The sequence below is a fragment of the Musca autumnalis genome, unplaced genomic scaffold, assembly GCF_047663935.1.
Source record: "Musca autumnalis isolate F117 unplaced genomic scaffold, ASM4766393v1 scaffold_4, whole genome shotgun sequence".
Lineage (NCBI taxonomy): Eukaryota > Metazoa > Arthropoda > Insecta > Diptera > Muscidae > Musca > Musca autumnalis.
This window is the reverse complement of record NW_027411977.1, coordinates 125,941,107-125,963,909: the sequence shown is the minus strand read 5'-3', so window position 1 is coordinate 125,963,909 and position 22,803 is coordinate 125,941,107. Positions and strand designations below refer to the sequence as shown.

The 22,803-nt window shown below is 35.8% G+C and overlaps 2 protein-coding genes across 2 annotated transcripts; both read left to right on the top strand.

Moving 5' to 3' along the window:
- Window positions 1–5,976: 5,976 nt before the first annotated feature.
- Window positions 5,977–10,976, top strand: LOC141401620 (probable serine hydrolase). The gene is made up of 2 exons (XM_073981951.1): window positions 5,977–6,140; window positions 9,911–10,976. Exons 1-2 carry the CDS (start codon window positions 6,111–6,113, stop codon window positions 10,880–10,882), a joined length of 1,002 nt encoding a protein of 333 aa, XP_073838052.1. The 5' UTR covers window positions 5,977–6,110; the 3' UTR covers window positions 10,883–10,976.
- A 4,041-nt stretch (window positions 10,977–15,017) lies between these two features.
- LOC141404390 (probable serine hydrolase) lies at window positions 15,018–20,618 on the top strand. The gene is made up of 2 exons (XM_073987969.1): window positions 15,018–15,242; window positions 19,567–20,618. The coding sequence occupies exons 1-2, from the start codon at window positions 15,213–15,215 to the stop codon at window positions 20,536–20,538; spliced, it is 1,002 nt and encodes a 333-aa protein (XP_073844070.1). The 5' UTR covers window positions 15,018–15,212; the 3' UTR covers window positions 20,539–20,618.
- Window positions 20,619–22,803: the final 2,185 nt, after the last annotated feature.

The window sequence follows — 22,803 nt, the reverse complement described above, 5'->3', positions numbered from 1 at the left end:
GAGTGAGGTTCAAAGGAATAACAGAGTACCTCTAGACCAATGATGAACACGGAGAGAGCATTTGTATGGTGAATCGTACGAAAACGTAAAGGCGAGTGCTCGTCTTGTTCATTCATGCTCTAGACCAACGAGCCTATCAAGCATGCTTGGATAGCATTACCACTGACATGGTTGCGCAGGAAGTACAGAGATACAGTGTGAATACCGTACTTGGAGACCACCCCCATCCATCGCAGCAGAAGAACGCCAGCTGTCACGGTAAACACGATGCAGCCGCCTCAATTCGTATTTGGCCCGAATTGATGAAACGATACCCAACGCATGCCCGGTATGTGGATTCGGACCATACGACACACTGCATTTGTTTAGCTGCCCAGCTAGCCCCACTAACCTGTCTCGTGATTCTCTGTGGACGCAACGAGTCCAGGTTGCAGAATTTTTGAGTCTGGATACAGAGGAACCAGAACGTGATAACCCAGCAAAATTTGTAGGAAGGGGTTCATGCCATGACGTGATTTCATGGCATCTTTTGCATTGGTTCAAACGAAGTCGTGAAAGATCCGATCTTTTCATTTGCATTTGAACCAATGCAAAGAAAGACGTGAAAGATCCGATCTTTTCGTCAGCATTTGAACCCATTCAATCGATCCAATAGAGATAAATTTTGTGTTTGTATTTATACACTATTTTCTAAATATATAATTAATTATTTACAATAGGCTTGAAGTTGCCGGAGACTCGAAATCACAACCAACTCTGTTAAAACTATTGTCGTAATGATAATGTCATTGCAAAGGGTTGGTGAAAACGACATGCTAAATCATTGGTGTAAATGACATGCTTTGGATTCAAAAATGAATTGCATCTTTTGGGGTCCACGCTCATATAAAATTCATCGATGAAGATCCTAAAAAGATGACATGCCAGATCACTTTCAGCCATGATTCAATGGCATCTTTGGCATCGAACATTTTGCTGGGAACTGAAGAAACTACAGTGTTCATAGATGAGAAAAGTAAAAAAAAAAACAATCGCCAGAGGGTCAAATTTCACAATTTTAGGTTTATCTTAGGTTTTTAGGATTTTGTTTGGAAGCGGCAAATCCAATCGAAATGGAAAGAAAATCCACAGAAAATTTTATAGAAGACTACAACATTTTCTTTAGTGCCATTTCGATAGGACTTGCTGCTTCCAAGCAAAATCCTGAAAACCTAAGATAAACCTAAAATTGTTAACTTTGACCGCGATTTATTTAACGCGATTTTTTCTAGTTTTTGGATTTTTCTCATCTATGAACATTGCTGTTTTAGAATCCGCAAAAACTTCGCAGGTGTAAGCGTTTTCATTCAAAGTCAGTTAAGGGGCACCGTACTTGACATTGTTTTATATGGAGGCGATACAATCAGTGCATTGTCCAAATTTGATTTTCTATATCTCAATAAGTAAAAAAGTATCAGTCGGCTTTGCCGACAGAGATATACCCTCAGCCAATGTGAATTGAAACTTTCATCTTCGGACAGATCGAATGTATTAAGAATCTTTTCAGAATTTTGTGGCCCTTTTGCTGACAAAAATGTGGATTTGGATTTAAGTTCAAAAGTGTTGCGGAGGAGGTACTTGAAGATTGGGAGTCAAATTTTGAATCAAATGTGTGTTCTCCAGCCACTACATATGGTGTCATAGGGGTGTTTTACACCTTTCGGGCTGTTTTCTCAAGAAGTATGTACTTGTACAGCAGGACTTAAAGTTAACTTATCCGAAATTTTGTGGGGGGGGGGGGGGGTACCCGAAGGAGTGGACAAATATAGTACATATTCGAGCCTGATCTATATCTGGTAGATATATTAGGATGTGTAAAATATGGACCGAATCAGTCGCTATCTTCAAGAGTTATTGGGCGCATAATTTTTCCGAACATTTTTGAACTTTTGTGGGGGAGGTACCTGAAGGATTGAACCGATATGGCTTATCTTCGAACATAAACTAAGTTTGGACCGATATAATAAAACTTCTATAGCAAATTATAAAGCTCTATCTTAAAAATTTAAAGCTGTATCTTGGTTTCGACAGACTAACTGATATGACTATATGGATTCAGAATTTTATCATGATCAAAAATATGTATACTTTATAGGGTTGCAAAAAGGGATGTCAAGGCGATACAAACGGTAAAACAAACTTAATATACCCTTCATACTATGGTGACGGGTATAAAAATTACATATCTCATCTACTTTTCAACCGAATTCATTGGTTTTTCCAATTTTCGAAAACTTACTTACAAATAATAAATTAAATATTATAAAAGAAGAAATAAATTATACTGTTTGGTATCTTTTAAGCAGCCTTGAGCACGGGAAATAGCATTTTCATGTTTTAATGCGTTTTTTACACTTCAACCACTATAAACTATCCACTGGTTAACTGCTTTTAAAAAAATATAGCTTATTCGAAAGATATTAGTCGCCCATTTGCCGTTATAAAATAAAAAAATTTACATTAGAACACCTGCAAACATTTTTTCAACTTTTGTATCACATTATAATTTTCCAAAACTTTTTGTTGGCTCTAGAGGTGGGATCTTTCACCACTTCGTTTGAACTAATTAGAGTTTGGGAATTCCCGACTTTTTTTCATTCCCGGGAAATCGGGAATGAAAATTTCTCATTCCCGGAAACCCGGGAATTCCCGGGACTATGGGAAAACGAATCCGTGGGGCATAGACGTGACAGAGAGTAAGCAAACATGAAGTACTTACTCCCTTTTGGTGTAGTTGTGTCGTTGGTTATCTGTTTGGAATAATATTAAGGGTAAAATACGAAAGGGTCAAAAAGCAATAGCAAACATCTTAAAAGACGTTGCGCCAAAATCTTGAAAGAACCAACAAATCATATACGATATATGGCGGTTGTTCAAGAATATCTATATGTATGCGATCAAAATCCAATTATTCCTGACTAATTTGCGGAGGTTATATAAAATATATGTTTCGTACTACCATCCTAGCAAAGCTTCCTTGATATCAAAGAGTGCTGTCCGATTATATTTTTATTAAATAACTATAAGGCAAACAAATAAGAACGGCGTTAAGTTCGGCTGCTCGAACTTGTTATACTCTCCACCACGAGTTGTATTGAAGTAAAATGGAACAATTAGTTTTCTTTCGTATATGAAGAAGGCAAATACCAATATTTCTGTAAGATAATGTGGCTAAAACCTAAAAAATACCAAAAATCAAGAGGTATGCTTCCATGGGGGATATAGGAAGAAGTGGACCAATACTAATAGTTCTTTTATGGAATATTTTATAACCCCAGAGAAGATTAAATAACAAATGTCAGTCATTTCGGTGGGATATTGACGTCACAACCTTCAGAATCACGAAAATCGGCAGATACCGTTCTATGGGGGCTATATTAAGGCGTGGACCTGTACCGACAAATTTCTAGGGGAAAGTTTTATACCACCAACGAAAATTAAATATCAAATTTCAGTCATTTCAGCCATTTGCGAGCTGTATCTTGATTTCAACAGACGGACAGACGGACATGGTTATATCGACATAGAATTTTACCCTGATCAAGAATATATATACTTTATAGGGTCCCCGATACCCTCCATGTTTTGGTGGAAAGTATACAAATATACATGACTTATACATGAAAATATAAATACCCGTATTCCCGGGAATTTCAAAAAAATTTCCCGGGAAATCCCGTTTCAAAAATTTCGGGAATTCCCGGGAAATCCCGGGCCGGGAATTCCCGGGATAGAACTTTAAATTGTTAAAAGTAACACAAAAATTAAATTTTGATGAAACTTTTTGTTTTTATTTGTTTCAGTATACTCTGACAAATCATCATGAATAGACTCACGCTTGAACAACGCTACGAAATTATCCAAATTTACTTTGAAAATCAGTCGTCGATTCGCGCAACTTATAGACGACTTAGTCATTTGTATGGCGTTCAGCGATGAGGCGCATTTTTGGCTTAACGGGTTTGTTAATAAGCAAAATTGCCGCATATGGAGTGAGACCAATCCACAAGAGACCCTACAGACTCCATTACATCCAGAAAAATGCACCGTATGGTGCGGTTTTCACGCTGGTGGCATCATCGGACCTTATTTATTCAAAAATGAGGCCGTAGCTCGCGTTACGGTCAATGGAGATCGTTACCGCACCATGATCAATGATTTTTTGTTTGAAAATATGGATGACATTGATCCGGAGGAGATGTGGTTTCAACAGGATGGCGCTGGCATCGACTTATTGAAATCAAAATTTGGCGATAAGTTGATTTCGAGAAGTGGACCTGTCAATTGGCCTCCAAGGTCGTGCGATTTGACACCTCTCGATTATTTCCTGTGGGGCTACGTGAAGTCACTGGTTTATGCTGATAAACCAGCAACAATTGATGCCTTGGAGGCCAGCATTGTTCGTGTTATTCGTGACATACGGCCAGCAATGCTCGAAAAAGTGGCCAAAAATTGGGCGTCCAGAATGCACTTCGTCAAGAACAGCCGCGGTGCCCATATGCCCGAGATCATTTTCAAATGCTAATGTCACGTATTGATCTTTCGAATAAAAAAAAAATTTTGATTACAATTTAATTTTTTGTGTTATTTTTTACAATTTCAAGTTCTATCGGGCTTAAAAAAACACCCTTTAGATGCGTTGACACAACAATCAATAACTAAATTTCTGCCATATCGGTAAGGTAATGTAAATAAACCTTCAAATGGGAGATGCCGTTGTATGGAGACTATTTCAAAATACGAACCTCTACTGACAAATTTCTGGGAGAAAACTTTGAAGCCCCAAATACTAAATTTTATTCATTTCGGTTAAAAATAAGGCTAAATAGTATATATATAGGGTCACCGACGAATATTTTGATGTGTTGCAAACGGAATGACAAATATAATTATACCGTCCATATTATGGTGGAGGGTATAAAAATTAACAATTCGTTACTTCCATCTCTGGTTAGCATAACAATTATAACATATATATTGAGCACAGTGTAAGTTTAACATTTTATGTATTTATATTAGGGCTGCTCAAATGGCGCACTTCTGCTGTCGGTGTGTGTCAATTTGCTCACTCACACAATTGAAAAAGAGAGCTTTTGTTTTTGAAATAAAAATTTCCAATACACGCATTTTTTCCATTACACAAGACAACCGAACAAACCAACATTACTCGAACAAAACATTATAGCTTTGTTCCCGTACTTTTTAATAGTAAAACTCGTAAAAGAGAAAAATTGTTCTCACACAAACGTTTTTCCAAAAAGTTCGGGAACGCAAAAATGGAAAAAACGTCAAAAAAGCTGGAAGAAATGTCAAAGTCGGAGTACCAGCCAATCAGACGCCGGCAACCATGTTACTATTTTTTACACGCTCAAATTTGTCGAGTAAAAAGTTTTTAAAGAGAGCGTCTTTCAGCGCCATTTTTGTTTAAAGAGAAGTGAACATTTTACAACTTTTTTGTGTACGGGAACGGGGTTTCGGGTAAAATGTGTAAAAGTCGTAAAAATTGTAAAAACTTTTAGTTCTGGAACACAGCTCATATTTGAATTATAAATTCTTGTGTAGCCACTGGAGAATAAACGAAACTTGATTCTCTTGAAAATAATGAATGTGTTTCAACAGACGGACATGCTTATATCAACTTTGAATTTTATGCTGATCTGAAATGTACATATATACTTTATAGGGTCTCCGACGAATATTTCGATGTGTTACAAACGAAATGACAAATATAATTATACCCTCTATAAAAATTAACAATTCTATACTTCCATCTCTGGTTTGCATAAAAATGATAACATATATATATAGTGAGCACAGTGTAAATTTAACATTTTAGGTATTTAGTGCTGACGTCAGGTCTAATTTACGACTGAAGAGATATGCTAGCATGTTTTCAGCGCGAGAGTTTATTGAGTTGTTGATAGTCTGTTAATAGTCAGTTGGAGCTTAACAAGAGTGCTAAGCGTTTGTCTCCATATCTTTGTAAGAGTGGGACGGACAAGTTACAATTGTTTTGAAAGCAAATTTATAAACACAACGTAAACAAATTCAATTTATATTCTTTAAGAATTATGGATAAAAGAGAACAAGATGTAGTGCCGGTATGTTATTGAAATTGTATTTTCAAATTAAAATTTTTAAATAAACAGTCGAACACGTTTATAACGAACTAATTTTGGGAATTCTCTAAGACTGAGTATAAGTGTTTTGTTTTCTACCTTTCCATGTTAGAATGAATTATTACATGCTAAAATTAAAAATGAAATAACCGAAAAAAGTTCGTAATTAAAAACGATGTTGGGGTGGGGGACGTTTGGATGGGTTTAGTAAATCCAGTGGATTTGAAATGTCAAATTATTCGCGTATACGTCAAATAAATCCAGACAAAGGAGGTTAACCCTGCAAAATGCTATTATATATAGTTTAGTACAAAAGTTGGATGTTTTGTAATGGAAATGGGCTATATCGGTTCACGTGTCCCATAGAACGTCACATTCTGATTTTAAAATTTTTAATGTTTAGGCGGATTATCCTACCAAAATAATAATAGTCTTCGTTGAGGGAATAAAATATCCCGGCAGAAAAGCAATTTTACTCTATCAGCTTTTGTTTTCAAGATATAGCTATGGGTTCTATTTTATGATTTTTAAGCAGAGTTTCGAAATCATTGGTCACCAAAACTATATTTATACCATCAGCCTTTACGCTAACGACCAAATATGTGCCTCATCGAAATAACGGATTTAGACCCCAAGTATGTTTGGACGAAATTCATTTCAGACAATTTGGAGTCGATTTAGCCATGTCCGTCCGTCTGTCTGTCTGGCTGGTGCCCACGATAACTCTCGAACGGATCAACCGATTCGAACCAAATTTTGGGTATCGTAATATTTTGTCCAAACTTAGTTTAGGTTCGAAGATGGCAATATCGGTCCACTCCTTCAAAATTCAAAATTTTTCTTTAAAATTGTGTAAACGATAATTCTCGAAGAGATAAATCGATTTGATCCAAAAATTGCACAACGCATTATTCATTCCAAATATAGATCGGGTTCGAATGTGGACTATATCGGTTCACTCATTCGGGTACCTCCCACACAAAATTCGGAAGAAGTGAAATTTAATAGCTCCTCTCCGATCCTTTCGAATTTTTTTTCAAAAGGTTGTCCATGCAGTTCTCTTTACGACGGTTCAATTTTTTCGGGGTCAAGTACATAATGAAATAATGGCCTAAAAGCGCCAAGAAACCATGACGGCACCAACTAAAATGGCAAATTAGCAAGATAGCTCTCGAAGCGAATTTCCGAGTTGTTCAAACTTTGTACATCGTATTATTTCATCCAGTCATGTATCTGGGTGGAGTGGAGCGATCCACTCCTGCGGGTAATTTCCCCACAAAAGTTCAAATTTTTTTTCTGTAAAAATATGCGAACGATAAGTTCGCAATTGGTCCAAACTTTGCACATCGTATTATTCCTTCCAGATATAGATCGGATTAAATATGGGCTACATCGGTCCACTCCTTCGGGTAGCTCCCACACATAATTCGGAAAAAGTGAATTTTAAGAGCACCTCTCAGATCGTTTTGAATTTGTTGCAATAGGTTGCCCTAGCTGCTCCATTTACAACTGTAAACTTTTTCGAAGTAAGTCCATACATCCCCATATAATGACCCAAAAACCCTGCCGGCAAGGCCAAATGTACAAAAAAACTCTCAACCTTTTCAAAAGTTTCTTCCAAACTTAGTTTAGCGTAATCTAATATTTTGAGTTCTCTTTGAATCATAAGTCTGCTTATTGAACATCTTTTGTATGTCATTGATTTGATATAGCCACACATTATGGTACCTACAGAGGCTGATGGTATATATCCGTCAGCACAGCTGACTGATACATTCTTACTTGTTACGTTATAAATTACTTACCATTGACTTTTTAAGTAGTGTCCCGGTCCCGCTGTACCGCAACCCTTTTTTCAAGCTGCTTAATCGAAAAAGGGATGTTTTGGCCAATATTATTTCAAAACTGATGTTGTTTGGTTTGACCATGTTGTTACCGATGTAGATAAAGCCGTGAACTACCTCCATGTGGCATGTACATTAGAGTGACAAAAAAAAAAAACAAAAAGTTGTTTCTTTGGAACTCCTCCCCCCAATTTCTTCCCATTTGATTCAAAAATCTTACATATGAAATTTTATGGCGATCGGTTAAGGTTAACCCGTGCCACTCTAGCGATCTTTTTTTTTAGTATTTTAGCTAATTGAATTTTTCAACAATATAAACGGTGTTAATTATTTTCTTATTTCGTGTTTCTAAATTGTCGACCGAATGGACTCAAAAGCTGCGAAAATACTTTCTTTATATCCCTTTTTGTGTCAATTAGATAAAATTCGTTAGGTGTACGACTTTCGTTGGATCCACTGTATGTCCAGTAGGCTATAACTAAAACATAACGTCATTACCTTGTGCGGAATATAGTCCTCATAACAAAAACGTGTGTTTTAGTTCGATAAAGTATAAAAAACTTTCCTGCGCCTACAACGACTTCTAGAGGTCTTTGAATATTTTTTTTTTAAAGAATTTTTTTGATTTTAATTTTTGAACACCACATTCATTATCCCACGGAAATGGCTGAAATTTGCATTTAGCCTTCGTTTGGGGTATACAACTTTTCACCTGACATTCGTTGGTATAGGTCCACGCCTTCATAAAGCCCCCACAGAACGGTATCTCCGATTTCCGTAATTTGATAAATATAGTCCCAATTTTCCACCAAAATGGCTCAAATTTTGCATTTAGCCTTCGATGGTGGTATTAAATTTTGCACCAAAAATTTGTCGGTATAGGTCCATGTCTTCAAATAGCCTCCACAGAAGTTTTAGCCACATTATTCTTCGCTAGGGATACAAAAAATTATGGCTGCTAAACAACGTCCCTTGCCAAAAATCAGACAATGTAGGTCTACGATTAGGTACAGTCTACATATATGGGTACCACCCGATTTAAGCTTTTCTGAAGTTTTTTGTCACATTTTTTGACCGAATTGGTTATTACTTACCCATATATGTCTAGGTTTTATTCTAGTCCCCATAAACCGGTATTGCCCAATTTTATGTATTTCGAGGTTTTGTTTTACATTTTTGCACCTATTGCTGTAATTTGGTATTGCTTATTGTCAGAGGATTCAAAAGATCAATTCAAAAAATTTTAAATATAAGTCCATGTCTTGGAAAGTACAACAATGCAAAAAATCAGATAGTATAGCTGTGTTGAAGAGTTTTGCTACATTATCCTTCTGAAGTGGATGTAGCTTGGTATTTTGAACTCTCAATAGGTAGAAAACCTCCACGCAAAAAATAGTCAATAAAAGGTGATTTTCATCACTTCAGATATTCTACTCTTTCAAGGAATAAGCCTAAACGTGGAGAGAGACCTTAGTACTTTCATAAACGAAAGACAACTAATTGTTCCTATTTACTTCAATACAGTTCGTGATGGAGGATGGACGTCGAACTTAACGTCGCTCTTAAATTTTAAAGTTTACGTCGGGAAGTTGTTCTAGTTCTAGTTTTTTTCCCTAAAATATTCGTAAACTTTTAAACGCCGATACACGTGTCTCATATTTTTATCTCTACTTTCGTAATATATTCGGGGGTTTCCACCATTTTGGACAAATTGAAGTTTGTTGTGTAATATTGTGCATGAATGTATTTTCTCTTTATTTATAACCAAAACAAAAGACAACAACGCCGTGCTTTACTGCCGCTTCCGGTATATTCGTTATAACCGTGTTCGAGTGTACGTAATATTATACCATTACATTTATTTATTCATACATTTTAACTCTCCGATTTTCTTTTGTATATTTACAGTATAAAGAAATAACCATCGAAGTACCATGGGGCCAAGTTGTGGGACGATGGTATGGCAATCGTAAGGTCCGTCCCATACTCGCCATTCATGGTTGGATGGATAATCTAGGAACATGGGATCGTTTAATACCACTACTACCTAAACACATGGGATACTTATGCATTGATCTTCCAGGCCATGGAAGATCATCAAAGCTACAAACTGGTGTGACCTATCATGTCTTTGATTATGTCTTAACAATTGTGAGAATCGTTAAAGAATACAAATGGCGAAAAGTTTCTTTAATGGGACATTCAATGGGAGCAATCATTTGCTATTTTTATACAGCCCTCAATCCTCACATGGTCGATATGCTGATACAAATTGATTTAATCAAGGATGCCTATTTTTCGCTAAATCATCAGATAAAAGAAATCAATATACGAATTGAGAAGTTATTAATTGAAAATGAACGCCTTGAAAATAGTGGCATCCATATGCCACCGTGTTATTCGTATGAGGAGTTGGAAGAGACTCATTACAGAGGATGCGGCAAATCGGTGCACAAAGAATATTGTAAACATTTGTTAAATCGAAGTATAGACAGGGCGGAACAACATCCAGCGAAATTTTATTTTTCACGAGATCCACGCATCAAATATTATGTTCGACTTCCGGCAGAGCACAATCTGGGAATAGAAATGGCTAAACTTATACGCAATATACCATATATGTTAATTCGATCGGATAAGCATAGTTTTATGACTACAGCAGATGAAGAAATTGTGCAGGTTCTGAGGACGAATAATCCTAACTTTCATTATATTCGTGTGGAAAATTCCACACATCATTTGCACTTAAATAATGCAGAAGAAGTGGCGAAGCATATTAACTCATTTATTCTACAACATCGGCCAGTAATATTGGATAGTTGGTCACTTGATGATACTGACAATAGTGTTAATTATGCAAATACTAACAGTAAGCTCTAAATAATATGCAGTACTCACTTTTTGGTGTTTATATTGGAATATTTTGGAAAAATAAAAATTAAATTTTAGGTCTAATCGAAGAAGTCCACATATTAATGAAATTTGTATATTCATTACATTTATATTTTTTGGCAGTCAAGGTTCAGTCTATTGGAAAACAGCTTTGGGACGTCCGTCACAAAAGTTCAAAAAATTGATTTAGTGCAGTTGAAGATTTGTTCGATGATTGTTTTGATATTTGCATCGAAGGTAGACCATGTGATTCTAAATAGAGCTGGCAAACTATTGATATTCCGAAAATTAGATGTTTTTGTTTAATTTGTCATCACCATTACTTTCTCACATCCACAAAATCGAAAAGCGTAATTTCTATTAATGTCAATAGATTTTAGGTAAGGGGGTTTTAATCCGATAATATCGATAGACAAAACTATCTATCGATATAGAATTTTTAAAAAATAGTCGACGCTATCGTTTTGCCATATCTAGTTCTAAGTAACAGGTAATCCAACAAGAGGTATTTTTTCAATAGCCTTTTTTTGACAGATCACGCGTGAGTCGTGTCACGTGTTCATGTTATTTTTGTTTAGTACTGTCTGACATTTTATCATAGGACAATGTTTACAAATCGTTTAACTTTATTACGAAAATTCTCGTTATGTGGGGAGTGTTTTTCGAGCCAAATTTTGTTCAGTGATGAGGCATATTTCTGGCCTGATAGGTATGTAAAGAAGCAAAATTGCCACATTTGGGAAGAAGAGCAACTTAAAAGGATTCAAGAGCTGCCACTTCATCCAGGAAAAACAACGGTTTGTGGGTCGGTGGAATCGTTGGACCCTATTTCTTCAAAATGATGCCGGTTAGGACTTCATCGTCAATGGCGACCGTTATTGCACCGTGATAACCGACTATTTGATGTTTGAAATTGAAGCTCGTAACCTCGGCGATATTTGGTTTCAACAAAACGGCGCCACTTCACAATTTGGACCAGTCGATTGGTCGCCAAGATCCTCTAATATCACTCCGTTAGATTTTTTCCTGTGAGAATATGTAAAGTCAAAATTGTATGTGGATAAAACAGCTTCGATTCCGGTCTTGGCGGAAAACATCCGACGTGCTATTCTCCAGTTACCAGACGAAAAGCTTGAACGATTCATTGAAAATTGGACTCAACGGATGGACCGTCTGAGACGTAGCCTCGGTCAATAATTGTTTGACATAATCTGTAAAAGAAATAAATGTCATCGAATGTCCTTTCAAATGACAATAAACATTCCCCATTCAATTTGATTTTTCTGTGTTTTTTTTTTCTTCTTTAAAGAAAGTTGGAACCTCTAAATGGATCACCCTCATCGCACTAAAGTTATTAGTGACTAACAAATTATATTTATTGTTAACCCATTTAGCGCCGGGAAAATTTTTTTTATGTAAAAATTATTTTTTTTGCGACTTTTTAAGATATATATGGGAGCTATATCCAATTCTGAACCGATATCAATATAATTTGGTAAACTCTTTTCTAGACCAAATTCCGTCACACATTACAAATTTCGTAATATTTGGACATACATAGCTAAATTTGCTGCAATTGTTACGTAATTTGGATTCCCAGCTGTCAGAAAACCTCCCCTCCACAAACTGTGGACAATGGTTACGAAAGTACCAAGAAAGAAAACTAAATATTTCATGGTTGAGGGCTATAAAATGTTCGGCCCGGCCAAAATGAATGCTTTAATACTTGTTATACCCTACACTACTATGTGGGGAGGGTATATAAATTGGCGTTGGCCCAAAATGGACGAAATAATGGTCGTAAACCCATGCTTATATGTACTAAAAGTAATGTCTCGACGATCTGAATCGATCTTTGTAATCATGGTATAGGTCGCAGTTTTGATAGGATCGTCATGAAATTTTCTTCTTGATTTTCTTGATGGTCGGACAATATTCAGGCTTCGGAATGGACAAAAGAAAGACTTAGATATATAGAGAAAAATAAACGTTTTATTTATTCATTTCGTTTGTAACACATCGAAATATTCATCGGAGACCCTATAAAGTATGCATGTTCTTGATCAGGGTAAAATTCTAAGTCCATATAACGATGCCCGTCCGTCTGTTGAAATCAAGATACAGCTCGCAATTTTTAAGAAGGATGTTTGTTATTGCAAATGGATCTTTGGTATTGCAAATGGGCTATATAGGTCCACGTTTTGATATAGCCCCCGCAGAACGGTACCACCCGATTTTCGGTATTTTGAAGGTTGTGGCCACAATAAACCATGCCTTCATAAAGCCCCCATACAACTGTACCTCCCGATTTTTGGTATTTTGAAGTTTGTGGCATCAAGATTTCACCGATATTGCCGAAATTTGGTATTTAGTCTTAATTTCGGGTAAAAAACTTCCCATATGAAATTTGTCGTATAGGTCCACGCCTTCATATAGCCCCCATAGAACGGTACCTTCCGATTTTCGGTATTTTGAAGGTTGTGGCCTCAATATTCAATTGAAATGATTGAAATTTGGTATTTAGTCTTCTTCATAAACGAAAAGAAACCAATTGTTCCATTGTACTGCAATACAACTTGTGGTGAAGGGTATAACAAGTTCGGCGCGGGAGAACTTTACGCCGTTTTTACTTGTTGGTATTTGAATTGCAATGACCAATATCACAGATTTGTTTAGGGACCTGTCAAAAGCAAAGCCTGAAAATGAAAGTGGAAAATCTAACCTTTAAATTATGAAAATTAGAGTCGTGATGGGTGACGTATGGGATGAAATATACCAAGGAACGGCCCTGGTCCCTCTTTCATCTCAAGTAGACACTGACCTCCCGGTGGTGTCACCTGGGGAGCTACCTTTAACACGCGTTAAAGGTAGTGAGCTAACATGTGCCGCACGTTCACCCCATAGGAACGTTAAAAACTTGGGTTTGGGCGTCGGGTTAGTAACCCTCCCCTAGAAAAAAGAGCAGCTTACTATGAAAAAAAAACGAAAGAAAATAAAAAAAACCTCTCTAAAGTTGACGAGCCACGCAAACCTTTTAAGGAGGTGCAGCTTACGCGTTGAAAATTAGAAGACCGACATTACTGCCATACAGGAAACACGATGGATTGGGAAAAGCATCACAACAACACCTAAAGGTGACGCACTGTATTATAGCTGCCAGAACACAAAGCATGAGTTTGGCTGCGAATTTGTAGTTAGTCGGAAGTTAAAACATCTGGTCTCCAGCTCCACTCCAGTGAATGAAAGACTTGCTACAATATGGATAAAAGCAAAATTCTTCAACATTAGTTTTATCTGCGTTCATGCTAGAGGTGGGCGCGTGCCGTGCCGTGAGTAGTGCGTGTTCGTGCCTTCTCGAAAACCGCCGTGTTTGTGTATGAATGTGCATAACAATTTTGTTCCGTGTTCGTGCATGTTCGTGCCTAATGTTTTAGGCACGCGCCCATATCTGGTAGAGTGTATATTAAGTTTCTAACTTTTGTAGCGCATTAAAATAATCATTTGCGACCCTATAAAGTATAAATTCTTGATCAGGGTAAAATTCTGAGTCAATATATGCATGTCCGTCCGTCCTTCCGTCTGAGGTAATCACCCAATTTTCACAATTTTTCGTAGTATTAGTTTTTTTAACCTCAACAAAGAACCGGTATTTTTTTCATTGATTGGACAATAAGTGTGGTCTGTAGAGCGATTTCATGAAAAATGGCTTTTGGTCCCAAAAAACTTAACTTCGAAACCCCAGTGACACGTGTCAACATATTCCGATTGTGCTCAAACTTTGGAAATCTTAAAATCTAACAAAACTAAACAAGTAAGGGCAGTGCCAGCTAAAAAAATTTCGGCATATATTTTTTCCACTTTGAGTTATACCCACCTTAGTAAATATTTATTCCGAAATACATACTTACAATAAGTTTTGTTCTCCCCAATTTTAACAAAATATCCCCATGTGGGAAAATATTTCCAACACTGGCAACACCGAGTCTAGCTGCCTAGGAAGAGAGAACTGTGCCAGATTATCTTAACATACTAATGTTATCAGTTCTGCTAAGAAGAGCAAGGTTGATTAATAGACATGTTAGAATTAGTTCAATGTACAACTTAAGAGATACGCCAGCTGTTTTTGGTGAGTGTTTATTTGCGTATTCAGGCGTTCGCTATTAGATAAACAATAGCGGGCCAAAGTAAAAGTTGCAATTTCGTTGTTTTCATGTATTTAATTTATTTATTTGTGCAATTTTGCTGAATAAATTGTGGTATCTAATTGTAATAAGTAATACAAATAAAGGTGCAAAAGAATTACAAAACTTAAACCTAGATGATGGGTAAACACGAAGTTGGAGTACCGGTACGTATGAACAAGGTCATACATACATATATATATTTATTTGTGTGTAATGACTTTCATAAAATGAAATTCAATCGAAACTATCGCTAAGCCCAAATTTTAAACTCTTCATTCCAAATTTAAAATATGCATGTATAGAAAATGAGATCAGAGGTCAATTACATTCTGTTTAGGTGTGGTGTAGCAACATTGCTTTCTATGTGTGTTTGAAAACAAAGAGAAATAAACCCCAAGATTTGCAGTGTTAATCCCAATGTATGTAAATGTGATTAATTTAATAATAATTAGATGGTGAGTTTACCAATGTGTATTAACAGATTATCGGCCCGTTCTACTCCGAGGTTAAAGGAAGAGTATGTATGCACAATAAAGTCACAAATTTTGCAAGTACCACTGATTCCAGGAAGTCTCAAACAGGAACGGTGTTACAATCTTATGGGGGACTATACTAAAACGTGGACATGTGTCGATAATATTTTGGAGGGATATTTGCTAAATCCTAAGCACCAAACTATCAAAATACAGCAAAAATATGGAATATTTTGATACCAATTTGGTTAATTTGCCAAAAAAAATAATTAAAACCATTTCAGTGGAGGTCCGATTATATAGGGGATATACCAAAACGTGGGCCCATGTCCACAAATTTTACTAAAAAGAAAATTTAGCAAATCAACCTTAGGCATCTTTCTGCGAATACTTATTTCTGTCTGCCTTAGGTTACTAAAATATAATTAAAATATATTACCTTAAGAAAAATAAAATAGCTCAGCGTTGTACGACTTATTTTAACGTTCCTTAAAAATAAAAATCTTACCATTCGACCGAATGAGTTGAGATAGAGATATGAGTCTGTGGTCTTAACTTAAATCAAGTTCGAAGGTGGGCTATATCGGTCAACGTTTTGGTATAGCCCCCTTATAACGGTACTGCCAGATTTCAGGTATTTTGACGTTTAAGCTACATTTTTAAACCAAATTAGCTATAATTTGACATTTAGGGTTACCAGTGATCAATAAACATCTCCACCAAAAGATATAGACATATGTCCACGTTTTGTTGCAGCCCCAATATAACGGCACAACCCGATTTTAGATATTCTGAAGGTTTTAGCTACATTTTCCTGAGCGAATCAGCTATAAATTGGCATTAAAGATTAGAAGTGGTCCAAAAACTTTTCAACTAAAAGATGTGGACATGGATCCACGTTTTGGAATAGCTTCCATATAACGGTACTACCCGATTTGAGGTATTTTACGTTTTTAGCTACATTCTCTTGCCGAATTAGCTATACTTTGGCAGTGTAAAAGAAACTTCTCCATCAAAAATTATGGACATAGGTCCAAATTTTTTATAGACCCTATATGACGGATTTCGGACATTTTCACGTATTTTTCTACGTTTTCAGACCAAATTAGCTATAATTTGGTTTTTATGGTTCGTAGTAATCAAGTAACTTATATTCTTTACAGAATATATTATATTTTACGTTTAATTATAGTGTCCTACACTATACCGATAATTATGTGCAGAATTTTGTTATAGCTCCAACGGAGAATAAATAAGGATGTACCGTTCTATTGGGCATATATCAAAGCGTGGACCTATATCGACGATTCTCTGCCGGAATGTTTTAATCCCCCAAACCAAACTTTTATACCAAATGTCAGCTACTTCGGTTGGATAATGTGGCTAAGACCTTTAAAATTCTAACAAGTAAGACCGGCGTTAAGTTCGGCCGGGCCGAACTTGTTATACCCTCCACCACAAGTTGTATTGAAGTAAAATGGAATAATTAGTTTCCTTTCGTGTATGAAGAAGACTTAATACTAAATTTCAGCAAATTCGGTAAAACAATGTGAGGCACCATTCTATGGGGGCTATTTCAAAACGTCGATCTATACCGACAAATTTCTGACGGAAAGTTTTTAGGCTCAAAGAAGACTAAATACCAAATTTCCTATATTTCGGTAAGAGAATGTGGCTAAAACTAAAAAAAATACCGAAAATCAAGAAGTAAGCTTCTATGGGGATATAGGAAGACGTGGACCTATACTGATAATACTCTTCTGGAATATTTTATAACTCTTGGAAAACGAAATAACGAATTTCAGCCATTTCGGTTGGATATTGACGTCACAATCTTCAGTATTACGAAAATCGGGAGGTACCGTTCTATGGGGGCTATATCGAAACGTGGACCTATACCGACGAATTTTAGTCAGAAATGGGTCAATATGAAAGCGTGGACCTGTGCAGACATAATTCTGGCGAACAGTTTTATATCACATTAAAGACTAAATACCAAATTTCAGTCATTTTCGTGGAATATTGAAGACACAACCTTCAAAATACGAAAAATCGGGAGGTACCTTTCCATGGGGGCTATATGAAGGAGTGGACCTATACCGACAAATTTAAAGGGGATGTTTGAATACCCCCAACGAAGTCTAAATACCAAATTTCAGCCATTTCGTTGGAATATTGAGGGCACAACGTTCAAAATACCGAAAATCGGGAGGTACCGTTCTACGGGGGCTATATGAAGGCATCGACCGATACCGACAAAGTTCTGGGGGAAAGTTTTATACCACCAACGTAGACTAAGTTCCAAATTTCAACCATTTTTGTAGGATAATGAAGCTAAAACCTTCAAAATACCGAAAATCGGGAGGTACCGTTCTATGGGGGCTATATGAAGTTGTGGACCGATACCGACAAAATTCTGGGGGAAGTTTTATACCCCTAAGGAAGACTTTGTACCAAATTTCAGCCATTTTGGTAGGATAAAACATTAAAAATACCGAAAATCGGGAGGTACCGTTCTATGGGGGCTATATCAAAACGTGGACCGATATATCCCATTTTCAATACCAACCATCCTGCAAGTAATAAAAACTTCTGTACCAATTTTTGACTCTCTATCTTTAAAATTGCGAGCTGTATCTTGATTTCAACAGACAGACAGACGGACGGACGGACTGACGGACGGACGGACGGACAGACGGACATGGTCAAATCGACATAGAATTTTATGCTGATCAATAATATATATACTTTATAGGGTCTCCGACGAATATTTCGATGTGTTACAAACGGAATGACAAATTTAATTATACCCTCCATATGGTGGAGGGTATAAAAATCGGGAAGCACCTGCTAATGGGGCTATATCAAAACGTATACCTATACCTACAATTCACTGCAGACATGTTTTATAGCTACAACGAAGACTAAAAACCAAATATCACCTATTTCTGTTGGATAATGCAGATAATACCTTAAAAATTCTGGAAATCGGAAAGTACCGTCCTTTGGTGGATATCAAAACATTGACCTGCAGTTTTGTGGCTCAAACGAAGATAAAAACTTTTAATGTACCACAAATCGGTTGGTACCGCTCTATATATCAAAACGTGTACCTGCATCGACTTATTTCAGGACAAAAGTTTTGTAGCCAACGATGAACAAATACCAAATTTCAGCCATTTCGCTGAGAACATGAGCTAAAATCTTAAAAGTACCGAAAATCGGGAGGTTTATAAAACGTTGACCTACTTCGACAATTTTGGGTAAAAAGTTTTTAACTTCTGAGAACCACAAATGCCAAATTTAGACCTCTAATGTAGATATAACAAGTAAACAAGCGTCAGTCGGCAGAGGTGTACCCTCGGCATTTCTTTTTGGAGTCATTCTTTTCCATAAATATAAATATCGCGTTTTCTATATAATAAATATCGCGTCCCCCAGTTATTTCAGTTGGTCACCGTTTAATTTAGAGCCGAGTGGACCTGTATATCAGGAAGCATGGACTTGCCCATGGAAAACATAGTTTCCCTGTTAAAAGGAACACAAGGAGTAACTTCTGTAAAAAATTCCAAAGGATCCTCGAAGAGACCTTAAACTGTACTTAAACCACAATTTTGAACTTTTATAAGGAGTCACCCTAAGGAGAGGACCGATATGGCATATTTTGGAACTTAAACTAAGTTTGGACAAAATATTACGAGATCCATTGCTCGCTTTATGAGACGTCGCGTACCATGTTAGCGAATATTTTTGTACTTTAAGTACTTTAAGTGGGGTTGTAGGTATCGAAAGGTGTGGATCTACTTTGAACTTAAACTAAGTTCGGACAAAATATTACGAACGGCAAATTTAGGACCGAATCCATTGATCCGTTTGAGAGTTATGGTGTCATCCAGCTAGATGGTTTTGAATTCAATACAAGACATCGTAGGCAGCAACATTACTGACCCGTCTTTAACAAAAAAAATACAAAATCTATTTTTTAATTTTATCTCTGTTGCTCTTCTATTTACAGTTTGAAGATATAGCAATCGATGTGCCATGGGGTCAAGTGGTCGGCCGATGGTATGGCAATCGTAAAGTACGTCCGATTCTTGCACTACATGGTTGGGTGGATAACCTGGGAACTTGGGATCGTTTAATACCTCTTCTACCCAAGCACGTTGGTATCTTGTGTATAGATCTTCCAGGTCATGGGAGATCCTCTAAACTTCCGGCGGGCATAACATATCATGTTTTTGAATACATTTTTATAATTGTAAGAATCGTCAAGGAATACAAATGGCGAAAAGTGTCCTTAATGGGCCACTCTATGGGAGCTATAATTATTTATCATTATGCAGCCCTCAATCCGCACATGGTGGATATGTTGATACAAATCGATTTAATCAAAGATTATTACAATTCACTTGATCGTCAAATACAAATAATGAACATCCGAACTGAGAAGTTGTTAATTGAAAATGAACGGCTAGAACAATGGAGCAGTAAGACGCCACCCTGTTATTCATATGATGAATTAGAAGAGGCTCTATACAGGGGATCTAACAAATCGGTGGAGAAACAGTATTGTAAGCATTTGCTAAACCGCAGCATAGCCAAATCAGAACTGCATCCTGAAAAATTTTATTTTTCACGAGATCCACGCATCAAATATAACGTTCGTGTTTCGGCAGAACACAAATTGGCAGTAGAATTGGCTAAACGTATACGCAACATTCCCTATATTGTTGTTCGTGCAGGAGATCGCAGTTATATGGCTCCAGAGGATGAAGAACTTGTGAATATACTCAGAGCGAATAATCCTCATTTTCATTATGTTCGAGTGGAAAATACGACACACCATTTACACTTGAATAACGCCGAAGAGGTAGCGAAACACCTGACCCCATTTATTTTACAACATCGACCGGTTATATTGGATAGCTGGACACTTGATGACAGTGACAATAGTGTGAATAATGCAAATGTTAGCAGTAAACTCTAGAGACGGCAAAAATTAAAAGAGGTTTATTTAAATATATGTATGTATTTTTGATAATTAAAAATATGAATTTATATATGCAGAAACATATATGTATGTATGTATATAGTGTAAATATAGTTTTGTTTAAAATATCATTAAAGAGAAAAATAATAAAAAAATAAAAAATAATTTAAAAAAAATTAAGTTTCAGTGTTTTATTTAGAAATGCACTTAAAACTAAAAAATAATTATAATAGAAAAATTATAGTCTTGTTTCAGTTTAATAATCATCATGTTGTAACACAGCGAATTGAAAGCTTTGGTTAAATCTAAGGACACCAGAACGCTCATTTTATTATCATTTTCACATGCTCTAATTCTATCAGTTAGGTTTACCAGAAGAGTAGTAGTATTGTGACCCCTCCTAAAAGCATATTGAGAATCGGAAATTTTATTATCAACAGAAATGAGCATTTGACTCTTAATTATATGCTCCATCACCTTCGACAATGCAGGCATTATTGATATAGGTCGCATATCTTCCAGACACGACACACTGCTAGATTTCGGAATGGGCACGACTCTTGCTACTTTCCAACTGGAAGGGAAATTAGATGACATTAAGATGTAATTAAACAGATGCAAGATCATTCCAGAAATATAGGGATATATTACTCTCAAAAATTTAATGGAGATATTATCAAAGCCAATTGAATTAGACTTAACCTTATTAAATGCTTCTATTATTTCATTTTCATTAACAATTATTTTTTATTTTATTTTTTTTAGTTTTAAGTGCATTTCTAAATAAAACACTGAAACTTAATTTTTTTTAAATTATTTTTTATTTTTAACTTTTTAGTAAATAAATATTGTTGACCACTGAGAACCCCAAATGCAGAAAATGTAGATTAAAATGCTTGAAATTGGGTGGTAACGTTATATGGAGGCTATATTAAACCTTGACCTACGTCCACAATTTTTAGTTCCTGGACTATTGAGAACTCCAAATGCCAAGTTACAGCAAATTCGGGGTAAAAATGAAGACAAAATCCTCAAAATACCAGAAGTCGGGTGGTACCGTTATATGGGGGCTATAGGAAACAATGGACCCATATTGGTTTTGGTTTCATATTCATGTATTGTCATCTAAATCTGAAAAGTATGCAAAGTTTTAGTTCGATTGGTCAACTGCAACCATGTTAAAAATCAGTTACCAGATTTGAAAAGGGGGTCAAGCTAGACACCGTAAAACACTGTAAGAATGGACCAATATTAGTTTTGATTTCATTTTCATTTATTGTCATCCAAATCTAAAAAGTGTGCAAATTTTGAGTTTAATTGGTCAACTGCAACTATGTGAAAAATGAGTTACCAGATTTGAAAAGCAAATTAGATAAAACACTGTAAAACAGTGTAAAAATGGACCAACATTGGTTTTGATTTCATAGTCATGTATTGTCATTCACATCTGAAAAGTGTGCAATGTTTTAGTTCGATTGGTAAACTGCAACTGTGTTAAAAACGATTTACCAGATTTGAACTAAACACACACCAAAGCAAGTTAAATAAAACACTGTAAAAATATACATAACAATAATGGCCTGTTTCACTCAGTGTTCGAAAAGAAACAGTACACTAAAATAACGTACCGAACCAGGTACGGTATCACTAAAAAATATTTTAGTGTACCGTTCCGGTACGCAACCACTAAAAAATATTTTAGCGTACCGTACCGGAGCACAACGAAAATCGTAGTGAACCGCAGTCGGTACACTAAAAAATCGTAGTGTACCACTGGTCGGTTCACTAAAAAAATAACGTACCGGTAATGTACCACACATGTGTTTTTTTATTATGAGGAAATATGAATTGTTATATGTTTTCTTGGGAAAGAAGGCAAGTATAATAAATAAAATTCAATATTGTATAAATTAATTACATTTTAATCGTTTATAAATATCGAGAAAATTACTAGAAAATATAATGTTGTTTAAAAAAATCGTGAATTATAAAATCATTTACATGAATGAGTAAAGGATAATTTTACTATTTTGATGTCATTAGCATTTTTTGGAAAAAGATTATTCAGAAAAATTTAATATTTGCTATACAATCCACATTAATATTACCAGTACCAATAAAAAAATACCATCTATTTTGTTTGTAGCGAACAGTACTGTTCATCACTAAGATTTTTTTCCCAGCTATGTTTATTTACACATTTAAAAGTATTTGTAGCCAAATTACAAATTTTAATATGATTTTTTCAATATGGAATGTATT

Coding starts and splice junctions, on each gene's coding strand:
- LOC141401620 (XM_073981951.1), top strand. CDS start 6,111: ATGGATAAAAGAGAACAAGATGTAGTGCCG. Junction 6,141..9,910: donor GAGAACAAGATGTAGTGCCG/GTATGTTATTGA, acceptor GTATATTTACAG/TATAAAGAAATAACCATCGA.
- LOC141404390 (XM_073987969.1), top strand. CDS start 15,213: ATGATGGGTAAACACGAAGTTGGAGTACCG. Junction 15,243..19,566: donor AACACGAAGTTGGAGTACCG/GTACGTATGAAC, acceptor TTCTATTTACAG/TTTGAAGATATAGCAATCGA.